This window comes from Mytilus galloprovincialis, chromosome 8 (genome assembly GCF_965363235.1).
Source record: "Mytilus galloprovincialis chromosome 8, xbMytGall1.hap1.1, whole genome shotgun sequence".
Lineage (NCBI taxonomy): Eukaryota > Metazoa > Mollusca > Bivalvia > Mytilida > Mytilidae > Mytilus > Mytilus galloprovincialis.
Genome location: NC_134845.1, coordinates 44,654,655 through 44,680,946, shown reverse-complemented (window position 1 = coordinate 44,680,946; position 26,292 = coordinate 44,654,655). Strand labels below are relative to the sequence as shown.

General features: G+C 31.9%; 1 protein-coding gene across 1 annotated transcript; it reads left to right on the top strand.

The window, feature by feature from the left end:
- The first annotated feature begins 8,250 nt into the window (after positions 1-8,250).
- LOC143042026 (uncharacterized) lies at positions 8,251-12,732 on the top strand. The gene is made up of 4 exons (XM_076214243.1): positions 8,251-9,105; positions 9,991-10,198; positions 11,983-12,052; positions 12,495-12,732. Exons 1-3 carry the CDS (start codon positions 8,403-8,405, stop codon positions 12,029-12,031), a joined length of 960 nt encoding a protein of 319 aa, XP_076070358.1. The 5' UTR covers positions 8,251-8,402; the 3' UTR covers positions 12,032-12,052; positions 12,495-12,732.
- The last annotated feature ends 13,560 nt before the right edge of the window (positions 12,733-26,292 follow it).

Genomic DNA, 26,292 nt, shown 5'->3' with positions numbered 1-26,292 from the left:
TTTTCCCCTCATGTTTGTTCAGACTGCGATTAACAGCAAAAGTAGGCGAGACACTAGGTTCCGCGGAACCCCTGCGATTTTTTACGAAAGTTTGACACCTTTCCTGAAATTCTCCAGTTATATAATCTTTTACAAAAACCATCCTGCATCAGTTAACATACTTTAACTTTAATAGATGTTGCATTATTACCAATGAGACAGCTCTTTCTCCAACTTGTAATGTTTGGTTTGATCAGCTTTTCAGTGTATTATGTTTAGGATTTAAAGCTTTCGACATCATTGAAACCATATTGCATCTGGTAAAAATGTACAAATGTACAAATGTACAAATTTACAGTAAAATTGGTACTGGTTAATGTTATATCTAAATTTGATATCATTTGAAGACAATCCAGAGATTCATGTGGAGGTATGACTATATTGCAAGAGTTTTAATTGGATCTTGAACGATTATTTGCATAAAAACAATACGCAGGTAAAACTACGTGTTCATGGTAAAATTGTCAGGTAACAAGATCAATGTACTAAGGTAGATAAATATTTTCCTATAATACTTCTTCAATATTTTAGTGAAAATAAACTAATATTTTTTACAGGAAATTGTGTTATTCTTATTCACACCAATAACACTGAAAACAAAGATGCCTACAAGTACCCGGATAACATATTGGACTACCACACTTCGTTGTCAAGGTACGGCTTCAAGATAGATAACTCAGTTACTTTTCTGATAAAAGCATGCAACAATGCTTTTGTTTCATTATGTCGCTCAAAGCAAATGTCGTCAAAAGAAAACTATTACGAGATTGCTTTTGGATCCTATCAAAATTTCAAACTTCGTATCCGTAGATTACACCAGCAAGCGGAATCGTATAAATTAATGCATGCTGGAGTTTTGGACTGCAATGAATATAAAGCATTTTGGATTTCTTGGATAAATGGATCGATCAGCATTGGAAAAGGAGTAGATAGGTGTCGAAACGAAGTTTTATCCTGGCATGACCCAAATCCGTTCTCTATCAAGTCTATAGGAGTTATGACAGGATATGGATCTGAAGGAGAATGGCTTGTTCTAAATAACACTGGTGAGATTTATCTATACATAACACAGCTGATAGCTGTATCTCTATACTAATAAAGGAAATACTCATTTAATCGAGCCGCAATCTCCAATGAGACCATAGGTCGGAAATATTGTGATATGACGTATAAATGTAGTGTTTTGTACTACCTAAATTCCTGTTTGAAACCATTTGTTTTCCACAGAAAACGCCAATTTTTTAGAACATATCCAAATTCGGAGACCGTTATCGATCCGTCTCTTAAACGCTCTTACGCATGCTTTCTTATTTCGCGGGCATCTTCTAGTATACATGTATAAAGTTAAACTGTACAAATTTTATGAACTAATTGTTATATAAAAAGAGACATAAGATACCAAGGAGACTCTAAAAAACAACGGGACAATACCACTACTAGGGGTTGTTTAACTACCCTAACTAGTTAACATGGTAACCGGTCGTTCCGGCCCCAAACCGATCCGGCCCCAAGTCAATCTGGTCCAAAGTTGATCAGGCCCGAGTCGATCAGGCCCGCGTCGATCCGTTCCCATGTCGATTCGGCCCCATAATAAATGACAAGGAATAAACTATAGAGAAACTTGTAAAGATCACAGTCAGTTGAAAAAAGATGCTAATTACTGCTGATTAATGTTGATGTCTGTTGATTGTCCTAAATTCTGTTATATACGTTTTTGATATGATTATACTTAATAATCTTGAAAACTTGTAATGGAAACATAATCAACCTAGTTGTTTTATACTCATGTAAAGACAATATTTGTCATAGGCATTTTTTTACCGTACCGCAATACACATTTTACATTATAATAAAATTCGTTAACATTTATGAATTACAATTAATATATATCTTTATTTTTATTCCTTATAAATATATTTTTATTGGGGCCCGATCGACTTTAAAAATGGGCCGGATCGACGTGGGGCCGGATCGACACGAAAGCCCTACCCATGAGAGTCTCGCACGGTCGGCAAAATGAAATTAAAAAACCACAAGTCGAAGAAAAACAGACAGCAACACATAACCCCTACCCCTAGAAGAAAGACGACAAGCACAACTCTACTAATTATAAAACAATCCAAGAATGACCGATGCAAACACCACTCAAAACCGAGTGATACATCAAATGCACCAAGAGCTAAGAATATGTGACCATCATCGTGTACAAGTATTGAAAAGGAAAGCATGGTTGAATGTATAGGAGATAAATCTTTCACGAAAAACCAACAACGACGTTTATAACTGGCTTTCTTCATAGAATGTCTTTAACGACGAAGTGAACAGCTTAAATCTCACAGCAAATTAAAGACAGCCCGTACCGTCGATACAAGCAATGTGATTATTATATTTATCATCACCGGACACTTTTAATTTTCAAAACATTCATTTGCAAATCCGCCACCGCCTCTCCTTAGAGCTACAGTGTCGTGTATATAACCAAAACGTGCAGAATTACACGTGATTCAATAATTTCTTTGCCTTTCTGCTATTATTAGTATATATATATTTTGCAATTTGATTTAGAAAAACTTTTCAATACCCCATGGAACAGGGCAAAATCCCATGGGATATTTGTTGTCCCATGGAACAAACAAATTTCTGTTGGACTATAATCATCCCATGGGATTTTCAATATCCCAATTGACAAAACAAAATCCGATGGGATTCAAATTATAAATATACAGTAATGTGTATGTTACTATGAATCCTGTTTGGTAGTAAATTGTTATAAGATAAATCTTTTTAGTTGAATATCTTTTTTTCCTTAATACGATATATTGTTCTATATACCAGTTCAAAACTAAACTTTTAAACAACAAAGCAGATAATGAAAATATCAATATATGTTTATTTTTGAATTCTAGAATAATTTCTTGAAACACAATTATTTCCCTTTTAAAATCATTGAACACTATTTTTAGGCTTAACATACTAGTAGGATATTTCTCCACCCGAAAAAATAGTAGTTTCATATCATCCAGCATTGTGTGATCGTAATTTGTAGTCCACTTTTTGGCCATTCAGCAAAGAACATTGTCATTATTGTGGTTTAAATATCTTTTGTTATTTAATAGAACTTCAATTCATTGACTGAGTGAGGAAAATAATAACTTATCTGACTTTTGTCTTTCAATTTATTCTGGTCTTGTTTCTGTGTTTTCTCCCTTTATTATAAGTGATGGATTTCAATATATCCAATAAAATTCGTTATGGGTTATAAAAAAATGTTTGCATACATGAAGCAATAACATATGATTTTCAATAAAAATAGCTATATATATATATATATATATATATATATATATATATATATATATATATATATATATACATGCGGTATGGATTTTACAGATTATTGATGGTTGTCTAGTGTCATCAGTTACCAACCCTCTACATCCTTTGGTCTCTGATGGAGAATTGTAAACTTAGTATTCTAACATTATATAACAATCAATTAAAAGTATTCTTCTTTATAACAAATATCCTATGGGACTACAATTATCTCATGGGACCCTAAAAATCCTATGGGATATAATGATCAATCCCATGGGATATTGCCCTGTCAAAGGGGATATTGCCCTGTCCCATGGGATATTAAAAATACCATGTTTACCTAAATCAAATTACAAAATAAACATAATAACAAAAGCAGAAAAGCAATTAAATTATTGAATCCCATGTAATTCCGCAAATTTTGATTATATACACGACACTATAGTTCTAGACATAGGCGGCGGAGGATTTGCAAATAAGTGTTTTGCAAATTAAAAGTGTCCAATGTTTATCCATAACACAGACAGAAGTATGGAAGGTTTATTGATAAACTGTAGTGTTTTCAACTGTAGAATATAACAAATCTTATATAGGAGATGGTATCTAAGTAGTTACTTTATAGAAATTTATAGCTACATTTAATGCATTTGTTTGGTAAGACGTTACGCACGTTATTGCGTCAATACCGTGTAATCAACCAGTCCACACTAATAAACAGCTTTTCTATAAAATCATAACAGTTAAGTTATATAAAACTTATATCCATAGACTAGACAGGTAAATACTATATTCCGAAAAAAGTACAAATTGTTTTATCATATTTTACTTTAGTCTAAAATAAGGACAACATATTGACAAAACGTCAAAAATATGCGTGTCAGACGTAACAGACTATACGCATTATCACTTTAGCAGGAGTGTTTGTGTTCTTCAAAATAGTGTTATATCCACGAAAATTCGAATGAAATGTTATACTTTATATATAAAGTATAACAATATTACTGCATATGCGTTCCTGTAACGACCAATGCTATTTTTTGGCAAAAACAAATAGTGTTCATTATGGTCAGATTTTGGAAGATGTTAAGTTATCAAAATTAATAGGTTTTAAAATATAAGATTATATGATATTTCGTTTGTGTAAATTCGGCTCACATAAGTGCATACATAGATCATATCAAATCGAATTTTTGCAGCACTCACACTACATATAAAAATGCAACGGCTTCTGGCAAATGTCTTGCAAGATGTCCAATGTCGAATTTCGCCGTTTTTTACAAATAAATTGTCATTTGCGACGTTATTTATTGATAATTTATATTAGTTGCATGCTAAATAGTGCTTTTCCGTAATTGTGCTTTAACTTTGCAAAACAGCTACATACTTTTTGATAACTTGCGTAGACAAAACGCCTTCGTTTTCAAAGAAATGAAATGTCTTGCAAGTTTGTCCACTGAACGATTTTCGTACGTTTTCAACGTTGTCGATTCGGGGTACGCTATTTATGGTGGATCATCTGTATCTGATAGTTCCTCAGCCTAGAATTTTCTTGATAGTCAGATACTATCAACAAGACCACAAGTAGTAAAAAAAAATCCGATAACTGGGTTTGTTCGTTTAGATGAGGTTCTTAAGTTGTGAAAAATTTTGTATCACAAGAGGATAACAAATCATCTTTATCAAATTTTCAAATTTGGGAAGCGTAAACTGACTGCGATTTTTTTTTATTTCTCTGCAATAAGATTCATGAGTATAGAATTGAAAGTGAAAAAAATGGGCCTAAAGCGTGGCTATATACCTCTCCACATCATACAAAGCTTGTAAATATGAGATGAATTATAATTAACCTTTTTTTTTCTGACAATCGTTTCATTACATAATCTAATTGTACCGCTATTAAAGAAAGTATAGTGAATTTTATAAGCAAGACCCGTTTAACTTGTAATTCCCGACAAACTTTTTATATTAAAGCCAAATACATACCCTCCTCCTTTTCGCATCTAAATGGGAAAACATTGCACTTTATTACGCTTTATGTCAATTGGTCTCTGGTAGAGAGTTGTCATGTTTGTCTCATTGACACTCATCATACCGTAAAATCTTCTCATTTCATATAGCTTATGCTTTACCCAAATACGATATATTTTGTTGTTTGTTGCTTATGTTACTTTCATAGGGAAATATTCCATGCATATTCAGTACAACAAAACATTATAAGAAGTATCCATATTGATGTGAAAAAAAAAATTGCAAGCGAAATACAAAAATTATCCCAAATAATCGGTAATCGCCATAACACGTAAAAATTTGACGTTACCATTTCAGACGCAATATCGTGCTTAACGTCTAAGCATTGAGAATATTTTAAGACATGCACTTTAATAACAAAATATCTTTTCAGAAGTGTCAAGTCATGATTGTGGTTGTAAAAACTCCGATGTAAGCCTTTCTACCAATAACATTTTAAAAGAAAGGACGTCAGTTGATGAGCTCAAAAGTGCAATATCCATTAAAAAGAAAACGCTCTCCTCTGCAAAAAGAAAGATGACAAGTGCGCGTGACAAAAGATTCTCGTCTGCTTGTATTGGTATAACAGGGTGTCTTATCATTGTATCTGGTATTATCCTTATTCTCATACTCGATTGCTTACCATCAAGAAGACGAAATAAATAAAGGTGTTATTAAAACACACATACATATATTCAGAATACAGATGTCTTACCACCTTTGATTTTCCCCTCTTAGTCTTTGTTAAATTTGCACTTTTTTCTTTGTTTCAAATAAAGAAATATTTGGCAAAAGTAGTTTGTATCCTGTCTAGTACTGTAGATTTATTTTACATAACATTTCATTGCATATAAGAAAATAAAAATCACTGGAAATGAAGCAATCAAATTTCCCCCTTCTTTGATCTGTGTACAAGCTTTAGTAACCATGTAACCTCAAGTTTCCAAAATATTCTATAGAAACCCAAACCTAAAAACATAGTGGTGCTTAGAAATACCCAAGTTATATGTTTATGACCCAGAAATGTTTTGCTGCAATAAAATGTAGGATTAATTACCTACAAACGTCAAATTCAAGGAATTTTTTTCGCGAACTATTTTCGTATTACCATGATTTGGTTGTATTACACCTAAAAGTTTTTTTTTAATTAAAGCGAAGTGTTCTTCACATACTCGGTTAGCCTTTTGAATTACATGTGTTTTATTTTATACCTCTATTTATGCTACACATTGTCTCCGACTTTATTTGGCATGCAAGCTAAGTACACAGTTGAATCTATGCACTTATTCTCCGTATATATGTAATGTTGTTTTTTTAACCAAATTTTGACTTGAATGGAGTGTTGTCTCATTGGAACTCATACCTTCGGGCTCATACCACATTTTTTGTATCTACTTATATATTTAAACGTGAACAGTTATTTACATACCGCTTGTGTAGGCACTTGCCTATTGTCGAAGACTATAGGGGTTTTAGATGTCAAGATAGGATGAATGCTAGTTGCTGCTTAGCTTTCTCGTAGACGTAACATTACCTCCTATCTCCCTTATTCATATCATTTGAACTTGCAGTCTTTGAGAAACATTAAAGTTGACCCGAAGGATTGAATAGGGTAAAGAAATATTGTTTCCTTGACCTAATTCTGATGCTGAGGGGAGATGACACGTTTGGTTGTTCGGGATGTTTAAACACGCAGGGTTTCACGTCAAACTGGAATTGATAAGTTTATTTAGTCAGATGCCTGGTGTTGGCTTTTGCTAGTTTGATATTTATTTACACAACACATCATTTTAGTAGTGTTTTAGTGATGACTTAGTAAACGACCTCTAATTCAAATTACTGTTGCTAACCTGTTTGTTTGAATGAGCATCATACAATCTAAACGTATAAATGACATAATTGTAGGATGTTTTATATGATTAAAAATGAATTTACAAAATTGTTCTTGTATTATTTCACGAAAATGGCCGTTAAAATTGCTTACTGTTACACAAACAAGATTGGTGTTATTTAACTGGTCTTTTATACCGAAAGACATATTTTCACTTACTTTTTACGAATTTTTCCTTTTCCAACATTCATAAAAAATAACAGACAAAGTTCTATGAGTACACTCTGCCATATGATTTAAGAAAGTCTGATTTCAAATGAAATATTTTAATCTCAATCTATTGATTTTTTTAGGGTCATTACTCGCATAATCTTTAAAAATAACGCTTATTCTGTAAAATATTCACAAACATACAATGTAAATTTACTTTTAACTTTATAACTGTTTACATGAATTTCTTTTTATGTACATCGTTTATGTATGTTGTATTATTTATAATTGATATTTTTTATTGAATTGAATTGATTTGCATTCATTTCTATAATTAGTGTTATAATACATAATTATTTTTCTCACAGTTATTTGTTTTATACTAAAGCACCACATTATAATATCTTTACTTTGTTTTCTCATTTTCTCTCTTTATTAATCAATGTTAACTTGTTTGACCATGCATTATTCTGTGTTATGTAAACCCCATCCATACTCTAATATATAATAACGGTGTAATATGATTAAAAAACCTATAAAATTATTCCCGCTGTCACCCTTGTGAGGGTCATCCGCGGTCCTCTACATACGTCATTATTTGTTGTAATTATGCATTTGTTTTCATTATCAAAATATGATAAAAATAATTAAAAAAAAACTGATTAATAAGTTGTTATCGTCTGTAACTAAGCTCATTATAGTAGCTGTTGGGTCTTTTAAATTAATTGTGTACAGTTAGGATAATTTATCATAACATACTTTCTCTATTTATATGTATGATTTGGAATGTAAAGAATGTATGGGATAGTATTGTTGTTCATTTAAATTTAGATACTACACAATACCAGTGGCTACAAATAGAATCATTGTGAAATTCGTTACTGTGTAACAACGTAACTACACATTTTTCGTTTTCTTACTTTCATTTCTGGTTAATTATATATTTTGTACTAAAACAGTAACTGTTGTTGACCATTGCATTGAACTCACCAGTAACAATATGGATAGTGAAAGTTTATGTAATAGTTCAGAGGATTTATTTTTCTTCAAGACCAGAAATAAATATCCGTATAATTCGAGTACATATGGAAGTTCTAGTTCAGGTGATACATTCAACTTAAAATTACGAAATGGGAAATTAAGGACAGCAATCAACGCTCTGACGGATGCTTTCAAAATGGTAATGGAGACCATTGATCATTTAATCCAGAAACCTGTTGACCTTTTAATGGCTGGCGTTGATTCGGAAAATTCAACAAACAGAACGAATCTCAAAAAGTCAGAAACGGAATTGCAAAAAGTTGCATTTCTTCTGCAGGATGGACTTAAACGGATGAGAGAAGCCATGCAAGAACAAAGCAGAGCAATTAAGGTTTTGTCCGAGTTAGAACATTTTACACCTGGACACAGTAAATCACCAGATGTAGAACAAAGTTCAGTAAAAAGTGAAACAGTTAGTCCTTTATCAGAGATGGATCAAATGTCTGAACAACAGGAAAATGAACAAACATTAGAAGAGAATCCTAAAATTCAAAATCAATGGGAAGCAATACAACAGTTGTGTGATGCAGGTAAAATCAATGCTCAAACTATATGTAACCATCAACGATTAGAACAGGAACGGAATTCTGAAAAATGTAGAGATAAACAACATTTGACAAATGAAGAGAACATTATTTGTCGTGGAAATCCGGACGCCTCAGGTAAACTAAAAAGATGATTGATCATTAATTACATATTTGTCCCCATACATTACGCGTCTGACCTACCAAATATCAGACAGTTGGTATATTTGAAGAGTTTCTATTGATTTTTATGGCATTTGTATGTCTAAAAATCTTGTTTTCTTTCAGTCTTATTGTATCATGGTGAACATTCATTTTTCAGTGTTATCAGAATCCCATGTAATCTGTTGAATGCTAAAAATAAATTTGATTGATAGGATATAAAACAAATATTCAAACTCCGACAAAAACATAAACTCCCCCTTTTGAGTTGCCCCCTTTAACATCGATCAAGCCTACATCTCCTGTGTTAAAACAGACTAAACAAGAATAAAACAAATTTCATAAGCCACCGAAGTATTTTAATAATAAACATTTAGCCCACTCAACATGTCCAACATAAATGTTGTTTTAATGTCTTTATACTGGTTGACATTCAGATTGAAGTTTGGTTTCTGTATATAAAAAAGAAAATGTGGTATGATTACCAATAAGACAACTCTCCACAAGAGACCAAATGACATATAAATTAACTATAGGTCACCGTACGGCATGTTCATAGATTATCGTATGCATGTTTATGATAAATACAGGAATATGGAATGTATGCCAGAAAACATTTTCTATCATATGACCAGGGCTGAACTAATTATTGAAGGCGTTCGATGATCCATAGTTATTAATTTCTTTTGGTCTTCTTATTTTTGAAATTATATTGTTGGGAGCTTTATGTAAATTGTTAAAAATCCTTGTAAAGTACCACTATCATTACTGAATGTAAACAACTTGAAATCGAATTTTGTTATGCAAAAAATTGTTGTCAAGTTAAAAAAAATTTTTATAACTAAGTTGTATATTTTGCAGCATTCAAAAGAGACGACGAGTTAACACACGAAACTGTAGAAATATCTTTACCGAGGGGTTGGAGTTATAATTGGACATTTCGTGGTAGAAAATACTACATTGACCACAATAAGAAATCAACACACTGGAGTCATCCTCTTATAAAAGATAGTCTGCCAACTAACTGGGATAGAATAGAGTCTCAAAAACATGGCGTTTATTATGTCAAGTTTGTAATTTATGATTATTGTAATTGTGTCAAACACTGAAATTTATTCATATTTGTCAGTAAATATAATTGAATGCACATATTACACTTTGGATGTGTAAGCGCATAGCACAAAACAAACCAATTTTCCGTTTGCAGTTAAAAACTGAAAAAGCTCAGAAGAAATTACAAAGAAACTCAATAAGGCATTTAAAAATCGAAATTTGATTGAAAAAACAGAAACAAAACCATGGTATATTAAAGACAGACTACTGTCTATCATTTGTCACGTTCAACCTAGTAATAGAAATTCCAGTTACTGGATATGATATTAAAACATTAAACTAGTCTGAAAAAATTAGAATTGTCGACCTTGACAGGCAAGTTATCATGTACAACCACCAACACTTTGCGAACTGTTAAATACTGTACTACTAACGGATTAATAAAAGATATACAACCGTGAACAGGAGCTTTATATCGACCCATATTTTATAGATATAATATTTATCCACCTACTTATTTTGGTCACAGTGTCGTCTCCCTTGTATCGAACTGTGAGTTCTGTTTGGTCCTTTTTTAATTGTACACATATGCATATGTTTTAACGATTTTATAATATGTTACATTTCAGTCTTCTTACAAAAACTGCTAAGTATGAACATCCCTTCGTGCAATCACAATTTCAAGATGAAGAAAATCAAGCAACTTTAGAACACATCTCAGAGAATACTCAGAAACAACAACTTAACTTGGTTCCAGGGAAAGCATACCGAGCACACGGTATGTTCGTTTGTTTTATTATTGTCAAAACCTATGTCCCACAGTGGCACATAAAATTTACCCATCACTGTATAGATAGTTACTATAAACCATTATAAACCAACAGGTCGAGTAGATTGAGCCTTTTTGGAAACAACGATCTTCAGGTTAGAGATGTGGTATGATGCCAATGAGACACATATCAATCAGAGACCAAACTACGACGATGGAAACAATTACATAATGCATTTTTAAAATCAGTAAAATATTGATTTTGTTTTTGTTTTTATTATCTAATTATTTTATGGTTTTGTTATTTATTTTTATATTGTGATTTAGAAGTAAGTACTGTACTATATTTTTTGTTCATTGATAGAGATTAAGACAAGATGATAGTGAGACTTACAATAAACTTATTTAATCGCATAACCAATTTTTTTGCGAGCCCTTAGTTTGGAACATCACCAGTTGTTATCTAATGTCATATCTTCACTATTTTTTTGAAGAATGGAGAGTTGATAATATGATCGTTTTAATCTATTTTTTATTTTAAATTTGTTCACAGATTTTATAGACGGATTTGGGTTGATTTAGAATTAAAAAAAAATGTTATAGGCACCTGTCAAATGTTGTCTGTATGTCTAATGGTATTTGTATGTTTAGACAATATTTATAAAAAAAAAAACCATGTTATATAAATAATATTTTATGAACAAAACGGATTCAGAAGCAAGCAAAATGGAGAATTTCAATCGGATTCTAAAAATAAATGACGTACACAATTATAAATTTTGGAGCATGCTCTGTCTGTTAGATTATAGATTGAACAAAATAAGTAGTTTTAGAAAAATGAGACAAACAAACCGAAGTGAAAGAAACAAATTAGACGAATTGCAAGAACATTTTACTTTCCAATATAGATATTTCTATTAAAATGAAAAAAAATTGTTGTCAGAATTCTGTCTCATTCACAATTATCTAGAATATCTTTTATTCATGAACAAACATAACATATTTAAAAATGAATGAACATCTTTTCACAGCAAAGCCTTACTGGTTGCACGCCTACTTAAAAGACAGACAGCAATGTAATCATATGGTGAAATGATAAAGGTATGTAAATGCTATGTGTCTGTAGTAAAAATTCAAAATCTAAAAAAAAAAATTTCTTAAGCCTAAGAATTCATGTAAATAGTAAGGTTTATAATTTATTGAATTTAACAGAGTTTTTTTAACTGCCGTCCAAGAAAAACAATAAACTTTTGATTGAAATCATTGGCAGTAATGCTCGCTAAGAGTTAATGACTGTCATGATTTATTTTTTTCCGGGTTAAAAATTATACGTATTTGACACAACTTTTTGGAAATTGTGGGTCCTAAATGCTATTCAACTTTGTACTTGTTTGACTCTCTAAATATTTTGATCTGAACGTCACTGCTGAATCTTATGTAGACGAAACGCGCGTCTGGCGTATTAAACTATAAGCCTGGTACCTTTGATAACTATTTACATTATAATGTTCATATTTAACTCACAAAATATTTGTTTTTGCAGTATATTTTCAACCAGAATTAAAATGGAATTTAGAATGATTTTTCGTACAAGAGAGAGAGATTAACTGAACAGAGCTGTCTTCAGGTTTGGAGCACAACCGACTTAATTACAAGAACAAGCGCAATCAGGAGTATATCATTGAACTGCCACGTAAACAACCGATTGTTGACCAAGAACATCCTACTGGGAAATGACTTTTACATGTATGCAGTATGAGGAATAAATATAGCAAATCGTACAAGTTTTTTTTTTTTTTACAGCTGCTTCATATTCATATATGTTGTGTAAAAGGTGCAATTTTCTACTCTAGCGAAAATAGCTTGTACAGATTGTATTTTAAAGTTATTTGATAGACACCATCTTTTACCAGGTGATCCAAGACCAACCCAGAAGAATGTTTACTATATCCACAACCCTAATACATAGCAATGTCATCTTTAGGAAACTAAGGAGACCATATTGAGTTAGGTTTTTTTCATATTTTAAGCTCACCTGGCTCACCTTTTCTCATCACTTGGCGTCCTTCGTCCGGTGTCCGGCGTCCGCCGTCCGTCGTCGTCGTCGTCGTTAACTTTTACAAAAATCTCCTCCTCTGAAATTATTGGGCCAATTTAACCAAACTTGGCTTATAACTCTGAAACCAAAGCATTTAGAGCAATCTGACACATGGTAAAATTGTTCATCAGGTTAAGATCTATCTGCCCTCACATTTTCAGATAAATCAGAGAATCCGTTGTTGGGTTGCTGCCCCTAAATTGGTAATTTTAAGGAAATTTTGCTGTTTTTGGTTATTATCTTGAATACCATTATAAATAGAGATAAACTGCAAAAAAGCAATAATGTTCAGCAAAGTAAGATCTACAAATAAATCAACATCACCAAAACGGTCAGTTGACCCCGTAAGGAGTTATTGCCCTTTATAGTAATTTTTTAACAATTTTCATTAATATGTTAAATTTTTGTAAATTTTTACAAAATATTTTCCTCTGTATCTAAAGGGCCAAGTTTAAATAGATAGAGACAATTGTAAGTAGCAGGAATGTTCAGTAAAATTAAAATCTACAAACACATCACTATCACCAAAACACAATTTTGTCATGAATCCATCTGTGTCCTTTGTTTTATATGCACATAGACCAAGGTGAGCGACACAGGCTCTTTAGAGCCTCTAGTTTCTTTTGTACAGGATTAGTATCCCATGAGGTAGTGTCCCAGTCTTGTTCATTGTCTCGTTTCATTGCAAAGTATATATCTGTAGCATGCAATCCTACAAAACATACAGTCTCTTATCATCTAATCCAATCCAGAATTAAACAAACTTTTTGTTGAATCTATCTGGTGCCCATTTAAAACAATGTATTCTGCATAAACGTCAGCATCAAACACACATATTTAATCATCGTAAATAGTTCAATCAAGGCATTTTTTTTTATTTTGATTTATGCATAAAAAGAAGATTATATCCTATTTTTAAAGTTTTAACTTTGTCGGACCGCAGCTCGTCACCGATGACCTTTGTTTTTGCAACACTCGACACGCACAAGAAGTTGTCAACGTGACGAGGTTTCTTTGATGGGACTTAATAGTGATATTGTATATAGTGTTAAATATAAACTAACCAATAGCAGAACAACCCATAAATTTGAAAGTTAGATACACACGTCAAAAGTCATGCGACCAAAACCATCATGTATTTAAAAAAAATCTTATAACAATTACCAGGCTTAACATTATGTACGCCATACGCAAGTTTCGTCTATGAAAGACCCATTCGCGAGGCTCAAAATATAACAGATCAATAGCAAAATAAAATAGGAAATTGACGAGCATTTATGACCGAAAATTCTGATAGGTTTTGCCTAGTACATCTAAGGTACCTCATTTCTGGTATTGGATAATAGTAAGTCTTCTTACGATTCATCGTTTTGTTAACATCAGAGAGGATATAGCCTCAGACTCTTTGAAGGGATTAGAAATCAATGTGTTCATTTTACATTTAGATTATTGTATGTGCTAAAAATTTCAAGATGAAACAACCTTGATACAGATAGTGTCAAGTGAAGGTCCATCTTGCTCGTGAGTCTTATGTAGACGAAACGCGCGTCTGGCGTATTAAATTAAAATCCTGGTACCTTTGATAACTATTTACCCTTTTTCTGGCACAGTTATCGAGTCTTTTTTTACCAGAATTTCTTCTTTCAGTTACTGGGATTGGGGAGTTGGGATAGATGGGTTATTTGATAACTAATAATGTTTTTATAGTCCCTTTTCTCCTTTTGTTGAGGATATCACCAGCCAAGTAGTCAAGCTCTTCTGTGTTGACATGAAAATGAACTGTTTACAAAACTTTTAATGTTTGAAATACTAAGGCTTTCACTACTCAAGAATAGATTACCATAGCTGTATTTGACAAAACTTTTATGAGTTTTTCGTCCTCAATGCTCTGCAACTTCGTACTTTATTTGGTCTTTTTTTATTCGAGCGTCACTGATGAATCTTTTGTAGACGAAATGCGCGTCTGGCCAAAATACAAAATTTTAATCCTGGTATCTATGATGAGTTTATTAGAATTATGTTTTGATTATCTTTAAATCACCCATTACATAATTTTCTTCAAGTCTTTATCATATATGACTTCATTAATTTTGTTATTCCGCCAATCGAGACGTTAATGTACAGGTTAAACATGGAAAACAGGAGCTTATTCTTATGTTGTGTTCCTTCACAATTATTTCAGGTTAGGGAAGAATGAAGTGTCCCAAAACTGGTAAAATTCCAACACATTTATTACTTATGTGCCTGTCTAACGTCAGGACTCTGTATTTCAGGGGTCGTCGTTGTCTGCTGTCTATCAAACTTTTTTTTATATTTCTGTTGCTGTTTTGTAAATAAACCTTGATTTTATGTTTTGAATTGTTTCTATATTTTGTTATGTCAGGACCTTCTTTATATTACTTTATGATATGGGTTGTGCTTATTGTCGAATGACCTACGAATATCTTTTTTGCTACGCCACGTAGTCTCTAGTCGAATCATCGGACATTATACCATATCTTTCTACCTTCATATTCATACCATCATTTGTAGTTTTGTCTGTGCCAAGTAGATAACGTTGTCAGTGACTGTGTTCAATTTTTCCCTGAAGTGTATACATTTTTTTTGTTATAACATTCATACGGGTTTCTAGAAAATTTTATTGCTATAGTTGGATAAATTTAGATTACCTTAGCTGTCAGTATTTGGCAAAACTTTTAGGAATTTTTGGTCCTCCAATGCTCTTCAACTATACAAAAAATTTAATACCTGATATCTATGATGAGTTTATTCGCAAAGGTGTTCCGATATCACAAAATGTAAATTGAAATAGAATTAACTATTTAAACTAAAAACTCTTACTGTCTTTGTACAGAAAACAATCTAAAAACATACACCATTCATTATGAATGTAATCACAGTCGACTATCACCTCTTACTTTTGTTATACAGAGAAACAACATAAAGAACATATACCAATCGTAATGAAAAAAGCACTATGGTCAATCAGCTCCTACTTTCTTCGTACAGTGAAACAATCTAAAGAACAGATACTAATCATTACAAAAGTAAGTACAACAACTGCTGTGTATCCGATGTGTTTTGATGAACCACGAGAATCGCTGACACTGATCTTTCTTCTTTGGAATCTAGATAAACTATCCTTTTTAATTTCTAATTCTTTTTTCACCTGTCTGGCTTTTGTTTTTGCAACTTCAAAACTGATGTTGGGCTTCTTGGACTCCATACTAGAACAAACTTTTGAACTAGCGTCTTCGACTAAAATACAAATTAAATTAAAAAAAAATACAAAAATACAAAAAAATGAAAATCATATATTAGAAAAAATAAATTGCTTAAATCTAATTAAAATACTGTGGGGTCTCTTATTTTCGTGGATTCTATATTCGTGGATGAAAGAAACACTGTACTTTCGTGGATGAAAGACACACCATAACTTCAAGGATGAAAGACATATTGATTTTTTGTGAATGTATGACACATCTAATGTGTCATTCATTCACGAAATGATGTTTGTATTTTCGTGGATGAAGGACACACTGTATTTTTGTGGTGAAAGGAAAAATTGTATTTTCGTGGGTATTAGATTTACTGTTGTGACAAAGTCTACATACAAATTTATTCGAAACATTCACATTTTTGTTATTTCATTTCACAGAGTAGTGCTATTTAGCTCAATTGAACCAAAGTGTCCAGATAGTAATAGTACAATATTTAAACTATTCCAATACCTTAGCCTAGAAATGAATAATGCGTCAAAATTGGGAATAGCACAATTAATGTCGTTAAAAAATCTTCAGTTTTTTTAAAACCTTATATAAATAATATTTGACAAAAAATGAAAATAGACATTACTATGCAGTCATAAATAGTTGGTATTATATATTCCATGCTCTCCGACCTGACATATCCCAATTATCACCTTTATCGACATTTAGGAACACACATTGTTGTTCAATTGTGCAGCACGATGCATTTAGGCTTTTTTTGTGTAATCCGAACGTTATGTGGCATTTACCATTATAGTTGGAAAGCTATGTAACATAAAGTTTGTTGCCTTATGGCTTGTAGTTATAAAGCAAATTATAAATATCTTGAGATATCTTCGACCAACTCCGTATCAAATCCTTAGGCATTTAGATGGTACCCAATGAGTGATCTACAAGCAGAGTACTACTACTTGCATTAGAAAACGAATGATATCATTGACATTGAATAACGTGTCACCATACAATTACAATCATGGTAGTTCGGAAGGTCACTTTTTTTAACATTATGGTGCAAAAAAAGTTTCATTAGGTAAAATTATAACGTTTAAAGTTCAAATCACTTGAAATTCTGCCACGTCTTTGTTTAATGAAATAAAGATAACCAAAAGTTGTATGATCATTAGGTGATTATGTATAAAACTACCTTTTTTGTCAGTTTTTATATTTAAGCATATTTGTTAAGTTTCAAAATCAATTTCATGTATCTTGCAGTCACACATGTGAAAATACTAACAGGTATTATCAGAAATGTATCTTATATTTGTCCAAACAATTATTTGCAATCATATTATGTTCGAAATAATATTAATGTGAATACAATGCATTATGGTCAATATTTTAAAAACACTTGCGTATGTAACGGTTTATATTACTGTTTTTTAAATTTTTTAAGCAAAGATGTTCTTTGATGCCAGGGAATATGACCCCTAAAAATCAGAAAAAAAAAACAAAAATATGTGCTTAAAAAATACTTAACAGTTATTTGTGAGCTACCTGTATACGGAAAGATTATCCAATCACCATTCTGTCCCCATCCTGTCATTATTCCTGCAGAAGAAACATTTTTGGTCTGACCAGATTTTTCTTATGTTGTTGTGAAGTTCCGATGAGGTTCCAATTTCGATAACTCCTTTTTCCCAACTTATCCAAAAAGGCATGAATTCCGTATCGCTCATCCATTTATCACTCAAAAAATGTTCAAAATGTATCGAATTCTTGTCTCGACGAAGAGAAATTGCAGTACTTGCAGCTCCTAAAGCAAATTCATAAAACATGGCGTCGGATAATATAGAAGAGGACCATAATGACACAAATGCTGACTCTTTTGCTTTCACAAGAAACCGTATGTATGTTCTGTTCGAAACATCAACACTGTAAAGCGACAACGGTGTATAGTAGCTTAGTATATCAGGTGTAATGTATTGTACATTTCCTTGATCCTTTGTCTGAATTATGTCTACCATGGTACCTTAAATATTAAATTCAAATTATAGATTCAATGTCCATTCATTTTTTTTTTAAATATAATTCATTACACTAAGGTGTAACGCAAAATCAATAAGATTATACGAGTATTTAGTCACAAAATCTGTTACATTATTTACTGAATATATAAAAACTCATTGCAAAAAGGTTTATTTGACCGGCTCTGGCAAAATATCGATTTACAACATACTTTCTTATTGACTATTAATGCACATATATATGATATATGTGGCTAGATGTTAATAATCTTTTTAAATTTGTTTTCAATTTTCCATCGCGGTTTGGTTTATTCACTTTTGCTGAACTGCAATTATTGAATTTATATATGCACAAAGTTATGTTAATTTCTGTTGAACTTGGAAGTTCGAAAAGGAAGACGACAAATAGCCGAATTGTTTTAGTTTAAACATATTTTATTGTCTAAATATGCAATAGGATTGAGACAATAATAACCTAATTGTGGAATAGCAATACGAATCACGGATATTACAAGGGATGACACCTATAACAGAAGAAGATTATTAGAAAGAAATATATTTGAGACGATTAATTAGCATTGTGTGGTAGACATTTTCCATCAATTTATGAAAATATAAATAAAAGAAAATGTGTACGTATTCGAAAAAACAAAGTTCTAACAGATGCCCCCGCAAAACAAACAAGCAAAACAGACATATCAAAGCATTACATACAATGGCCAATATATGGTCTTCAACAAAAGCACTACGCAGCCAAATTGTTGAAGTAGATCTCATGGGGTATTCATTAATACCTCAGCGACACACAAACAAAATCCCAAGCTTTTACCAATTTCTTCAAATATTCGTGCCTTTATTCATATTATTAGTCCGAATGCATGGCTTATAGAAATCAAATCCCAATTTCAATATTCGACTATACCTTTGTATTCAAATATAATTTCAACGTCTTTTTAGCAACGTTGACTTTACATGGATTTTGCATTGTGTTAGATCCCTTTAGGTCATATAGCCCTTAACGTCTCTACATATATATACATGACAAAATTTTAGGTTTAAATATTCCTGCTGTAGATTTATCCAGAAAAATGTTTCGGTCGCAAAAAATACACTTAAAATAAAGTGTCTTTTTCACTTAAATGGTTGAATTATCAAATTTAAAAAAAATTCTATATCGTTTAAATACAATCTTATCGCAGTAATTTATTCGCCTTTATCATTTGTTTTGCTCAAACATTGTTGTCAATATAATGGAATTCTATGCGACTGACATACAAGTTAGAAGTTTATTGACCATTTTCAACATAAAGAAATGCCTGCACCAAGTCAAATTTGTTTCTTTCAAGTCGTCTCATGTGTTTAAGCTTTTGATTTGGCAATATGATAAGGGACTTTCAGTTTTGAATTTTCCTTGGAGTTTGGTCTTTTAGTAATTTAACTTTTTAACATTTTGACATATGGGACACTTAAGCAATCTTATTTTAATTTTTCTAACATTTCACAACAATAACATTAAAAGTAACGCTTTTGACAATTATAATTATTAAAAATGTAGGAAACTTATAATTTAAATGACAATATGTATAGTTCAAAAATATTGTTTGTTACTAGACTAAGTATATATAAAAAAATATAAAAAGTGAATTCACCAAAGACTCAATATAAACATAGTACTTTTTGGACGACAATATGGTGTTTAAAACCATTACACACATGGATAAAAAAGGATAACGTATGTACAATGCAATATTGAGAATTGAAACGGGGAATATGCTAAAGAGACAACGGAAAACAGCACAAGGCCATCAGTAGTAATATAAACATAGGCAGTTTTCCTTAAGAGATGACATTAAAAAATATTTGAGCCTTAAAGGAATAATTTTATACCAAATACACTAAAAAAAACTCAATAAACTATCTACATGTACACCTCTTGATACATTGTGGAAAGTATAAATTGTAACTTACCCTGAGTAACCTTTATCAATATTGCACAATGTAAAATGAAATTCATTTTCCACATTGATATAGAAAGCATAGTGATGGACCTGTAATTTGATTTAAACTTTATTTCAAATTATCATGTACAAAGTTGTATCGAAATCAATCAATAGTTTACATTAAAATCAATCAGAAGATAATATCAAGAGTGCAAATAATCTATTATAACTTAATTAGATAAACGAATAAAACAGGGTAAAAATTACAAAGTGTTAATATCCGAAAAAGATAGTAAAATATTTGGACAAGTGTTCAAAAGGATCTCAAATCATAATGAACATAAATTATGATACATTTCCTGATAATTTGACACTGACACCACAAATTTGTATTGATATTGGTATTCATGTACTGATTCTATTGGACTTTTGTGAATGGGAAGAAGCTTGTGTGGATCGACTTATATGGTGTATGTGTATCTTTAGAATAAAACTGATTGGTTGATTGCTTGATTGAATTAGTGTCACTAAACGTCCAGCAGGAAATAGAAAATGCATTTTCAGAATGATGCCATGTTTGTATCATTTGAAGATATGCTGCTTTACGTGTCAAACTAACATACATATTAAACCCCGCCAGATTCTCTACGTGCCTGTCCAAAATCATTACGCTGATCACGTTCCATGATTGAATACCTGAGAGTATAAATAAATTTGATCAATTATTCTTAACTTTCTGTGCATAGTTTGTTCGTATTCTGTTGTCGTTATGCATACTGAGTACTGTTTGGGATAAAACTGATAACTTTTAAGAAGTTTTATGATAAACATAAATTTCATAAATCCCGGCCCGTTTTTTCAAACAACAATACTTTTCAACAAAGCATGTAACTGTCCAAGTTACTTCAGATTTCACAGTCTCAAAACATGTTTGTTCACCTACATACTCCGGCATATTATTCTTAAGAATATCTGGCTTTCAAAACATGCTTTTCGCCACCTGGGTATCTGTTCTCTGTTTCTAACATGTTTTATTGGATAAGAATATTAAATGTACTGATACATATATATTACCCTCTCAACCACTTTTTCAAACCTGCGCATGGCAGGCACCCCAGCTTTCTAAACTAATAACAGTTGACAACTAAGATTTAGCACAGGAGTGCTGAACGTGGCGTTCATTATCAATCAATCAATCAATCAATCTATTACAACCCAGTATATATTAGTATTATGAGTAGATCTCATTTGATGTAGTGCAGGATGTCGTTCAAACTTCTTGGACTGGGTTCCTGTTATGCATGAATACCTTGTTAATAAATGAAATTTGAAATGTGTACACATATATCTAGACAGGAAAGTCAACCTATCAAACGTTTAAGCTACTTTTAACATTTCATCTGATTCTTTGACATGAGTTTTTAAGTTTCTGTTTAATTTTCTACAGTAAACAGTTTTCGAACGAAAAAAAGTTATGTGTTTTTGATTATTTATTTGTTTTCTTATTTTTCGACGTAAACGCACATATTTACACTGGAATTGTAATATAAAAAATAAAGTGATATCGACAGTTTCGCATATCTCAATAACCTATCCGTTTATAGATTAAAAAATATTAAGGTTAGTAGAGTTCCAAATTCCTCTCGCAAAGTTGACATACTATGTAGTTGGCCATTCATTTTATGGCATACATCTCATCACATACTCAAGTATAATACATAAACTATTGGCTTTTATCGTTTTTGGTTTGATGGTCGTTTCTGATGAGTGTTTATCAAGATAAGCGCAACCGACGCGCGAAAAATAAAATGAAAACAGTCCGTTATATACATTTTATGCGTCCAAAGCGCTTTTCTAGATCAATCTCAATCAGGGACGCTTAATGCCAAAGAATCGAAGGCCAAATATTTATAAGAACCGAAACAATTAAAGATCTGTATGACCAAAAATAATATTTAAAAGAAAATATATAGCCACATCCTTCCAAAAGCCTAGTTTCTTTATAAACGGACAATTTTAAAAATGATAATTGATTATTTCCTTTTTTTCCTGACAGTTACTTAATTGGGATTTTACTTCAATGAAATTTGACAATTTTGACAATCTGCTTTCGATTGAAATGGGTTCATTTCTGTATTGATATTTACACATCTATGTCGTAATTAAACTTTCTAAAACAGTTGTAAACCCAATCCTGTTCTCTGTTCCTTAAAAGTAACACCTGTCCACCAGATTAGTCTTATCACCGAAAGTGTAATTACATGGGCAACATCTATAGTGCCACATGCATAGAAGGGTCTGTTGGTTCTATTCACCTGATATCACCCACGGTTTTGGACCGCGCTGAAGTACGTCCATTATTCATAGTTCATTATTCATTATTCAATAATGAATAATGAAATAGTTCACTATTCACTATTCAATATTGAAAAATGAATAATGAACAATGAAATGGTTTATGTTTCATTATTCAAATTGAAGCGGTGAATAGAGACAAAAATATAAAAAAAATTGACTGTGACACTATAGCTATATTGTGATTCGAAATGACCATAAGACGGTTGACGGAGGACCTAAATGCCACAATATGCATAAAAATGAGGAAATAGAAAAAAAGACGATGTGGTATGATTGCCAATGAGACAAATATCCAGAAAGACCACAATGACACAGACATTAACAACTATAGCTCACCGTACAGCCTTCAACAATGAGCAAAGCCCATACCGGATAGTCAATTATTAAAGGATCCGCAAACAATATTAGAAGACTTAAATTCCAAAATACGCGTGAAAAAAAGAAATAGCCAATTTTGAATAATGAAATGGATATTTTGAATAATGGAATGGAGTGCGGTGACCCTTTAGCCTCTAATTATAGATAAATCTTATACCTCATTCGAAAGCTAATTATAAGAGGAACAAAATGTATATAGTCAATATGTTCCCCAACGAATATAAGAAGACCTAAATGCCAAAATACCCGTAAAAATTAAAAAATAGTCAATTTTGAATAATGAAATGGATATTTTGAATAATGAAATTGACTGCTGCGACCCTTTAGCCCCTAATTATAGATAAACCTTATACCTCATTCGAAAGCTGATTAAAAGAGGAACAAAATGTATATAGTCAATATGTTCCCCAATGAATATAAGAAGACCTAAATGCCAAAATACGCGTGAAAATTAAGGAATAGCCAATTTTGAATAATGAAATGGATATTTTGAATAATGGAATGGACTGCGGCGACCCTTTAGCCCCTAATTATAGATAAATATTATACCCCATTCAAAAGCTGATTACAAGAGGAACAAAATGTATATAGTCAATATGTTCCGCAACAAATATTAAAAGACCTGATTGCCAAAATACGCGTGAAAATTAAGAGATAGCCAATTTTGAATAATGAAATGGATATTTTGAATAATGGAATCGAGTTCGGCGACCCTTTAGCCCCTAATTATAGATAAACCTTATACCTTATTCGAAAACTGATTACAAGAGGAACAACATGTTTACAGTGAATATGTTCCGCAACGAATATCTGAAGACCTAAATACCGAAATACGCGTGAAAATTAAGAAATAGCCAATTTTGAATAATGAAATGGATATTTTGAATAATGGAGAGGACTGCGGCGACCCTTTAGCCCCTAATTATAGATAAATCTTATACCTCATTCGAAAGCTGATTACAAGAGGAACAAAAGGTATATAGTCAATATGTTCCGCAACGAATATTAGAAGACCTGATTGTCAAAATACGCGTGAAAATTAAGAAATAGCCAATTTTGAATAATGAAAAGGATATTTTGAATAATGGAATGGACTGCGGCGACCCTTTAGCCCCTAATTATAGATACACCTTATACCTCATTCGAAAGTTGATTACAAGAGGAACAGAATGTATATAGTCAATATGTTCCGCAACGAATATCTGAAGACCTAAATACCGAAATACGCGTGAAAATTAAAAAATAGCCAATTTTGAATAATGAAATGGATATTTTGAATAATGGAGAGGACTGCGGCGACCCTTTAGCCCCTCATTATAGATAAACCTTATACCTCATTCGAAAGCTGATTACAAGAGGTACAACATGCTTATAATCAATATGTTCCGCAACGAATATTAGAAGACCAAAATGCCAAAATACGCGTGAAAATTAAGAAATAGCCAATTTTTGATAATAAAATGGATATTTTGAATAATGGAATGGACTGCAGCGACCCTTTAGCCCCTATTATAGATAAACCTTATACCTCATTCGAAAGCTGATTACAAGACGAACAATATGTATATAGTCAATATGTTCCTAAATGCCAAAATACGCGTGAAAATTAAGAAATAGCCAATTTTGAATAATGAAAAGGATATTTTGAATATTGGAATGGACTGGCAGGACCCTTCAGCCCCTAATTACAGATATATATTACACCTCAATCGAAAGCTTATCAAGAAAGGAACACAAGGTATATAGTCAATATGTTCCGCAACGCATATTAGAGGAGTAACGACGGACTTAAATATCGAAATACACCTGAACATTGAGAAATAGCCAATTTTGAATAATGAAATGGATATCTTGAATAATGGAATGGACTGGCAGGACCCTTCAACCCCTAATTACAGATATATATTATACCTCAATCGAATGCTTATTAAAAGAGGAACAAAAGGTATATAGTCAATATGTTCCGCAACGCATATTAGCGGAGTAATGAAGGACTTAAAGATCGCATTACGCGTGAACATTTAGAAATAGCCAATTTTGAATAATGAAATGGATATTTTGAATAATGGAATTGACTGGCAGGACCCTTCAACCCCTAATTACAGATATATATTATACCTCAATCGAAAGCTTTTTAATAGTGGAACAAAATGTATATAGTCAATATGTTCCGCAACGCATATTAGAGGAGTAACGAAGGACTCAAATAACGAAATACGCGTGAACATTGAGAAACCTCATACCTCATTCGAAAGCTGATTACAAGAGGAACAAAATGTATATAGTCAATTTGTTCCGTAACGAAAATTAGAAGAACTAAATGCCAAAATACGCGTGAAAATTAAGAAATAGCCAATTTTGAATAATGAAATGGATATTTTGAATAATGGAATGGACTGCTATGACCCTTCAGCCCCTAATTACAGATATATATTATACCTCAATCGAAAGCTTATCAAAAGAGGAACAAAAGGTATATAGTCAATATGTTCCGCAACGGATTTTACAGGAGTAACAAAGGACTTAAATCTCGAAATACGCGTGAACATTGAGAAATAACTTATTTTGAATAATGGAATGGACTGCTGCAACCCTTCAGTCCCTAATCAAGGCAAAATTTATACACTAAATTAAAGCTTATTGATAGAGGAATAAACTGAGTATAAACGATATGTGCAGCAATTGACCATTAGAGGGTTTACGGAGGATCAAATGCCAAAATACGCGTGAAAATTAAGAAATAGCCAATTTTGAATAATGAAATAGATATTTTAAATAATGGAATGGAATGCTGTGACCCTTTAGCCCTTAATTATAGATAAACCTTACACCTCATTAGAAAGCTTATTACGAGAGGAACAAAATGTATATAGTCAACATGTTCCTCAACACATATTAGAGGAGTAACGAAGGACTTAAATATTAAAATACGCTTGAACATTAAGAAATAGCTTATTTTGAATAATGGAGTGGACTGCTGCAACCATTCAGTCCCTAATCAAGACATTCTTTTTGGAAGAAAGAAACACACACAAAAAAAACAAGAGTGCACACGCTGAAATGTCTCGCCTTCTTTACTAATCATTGATATTATTTTGATAGTCTTAAATATAAAGCTTTATTACAACTGTCACATAAACTCAACAGAAACCAAGAAAATGAAACATTGATCAATTAACCATGAAAATAAGGCCAAGGTCAGATGAACCATGCCAGGCAGACATGTACATCTAACAATTCTTCAATACAACAAATATAGTTGACCTATTGCTTATAAATTAAGAAAAACCGACCAAAACACAAACACATAGCACTTAGCAATGAACCGTGAATA

Bases quoted from the DNA above. Each gene is read 5' to 3' on its own strand.
- LOC143042026 (XM_076214243.1), top strand. From the start codon at position 8,403: ATGGATAGTGAAAGTTTATGTAATAGTTCAGAGGATTTATTTTTCTTC. The intron at 9,106-9,990 runs GTAAACTAAAAA...TATATTTTGCAG, and splicing joins TGGAAATCCGGACGCCTCAG to CATTCAAAAGAGACGACGAG. The intron at 10,199-11,982 runs GTTTGTAATTTA...ATCTTTTCACAG, and splicing joins CATGGCGTTTATTATGTCAA to CAAAGCCTTACTGGTTGCAC.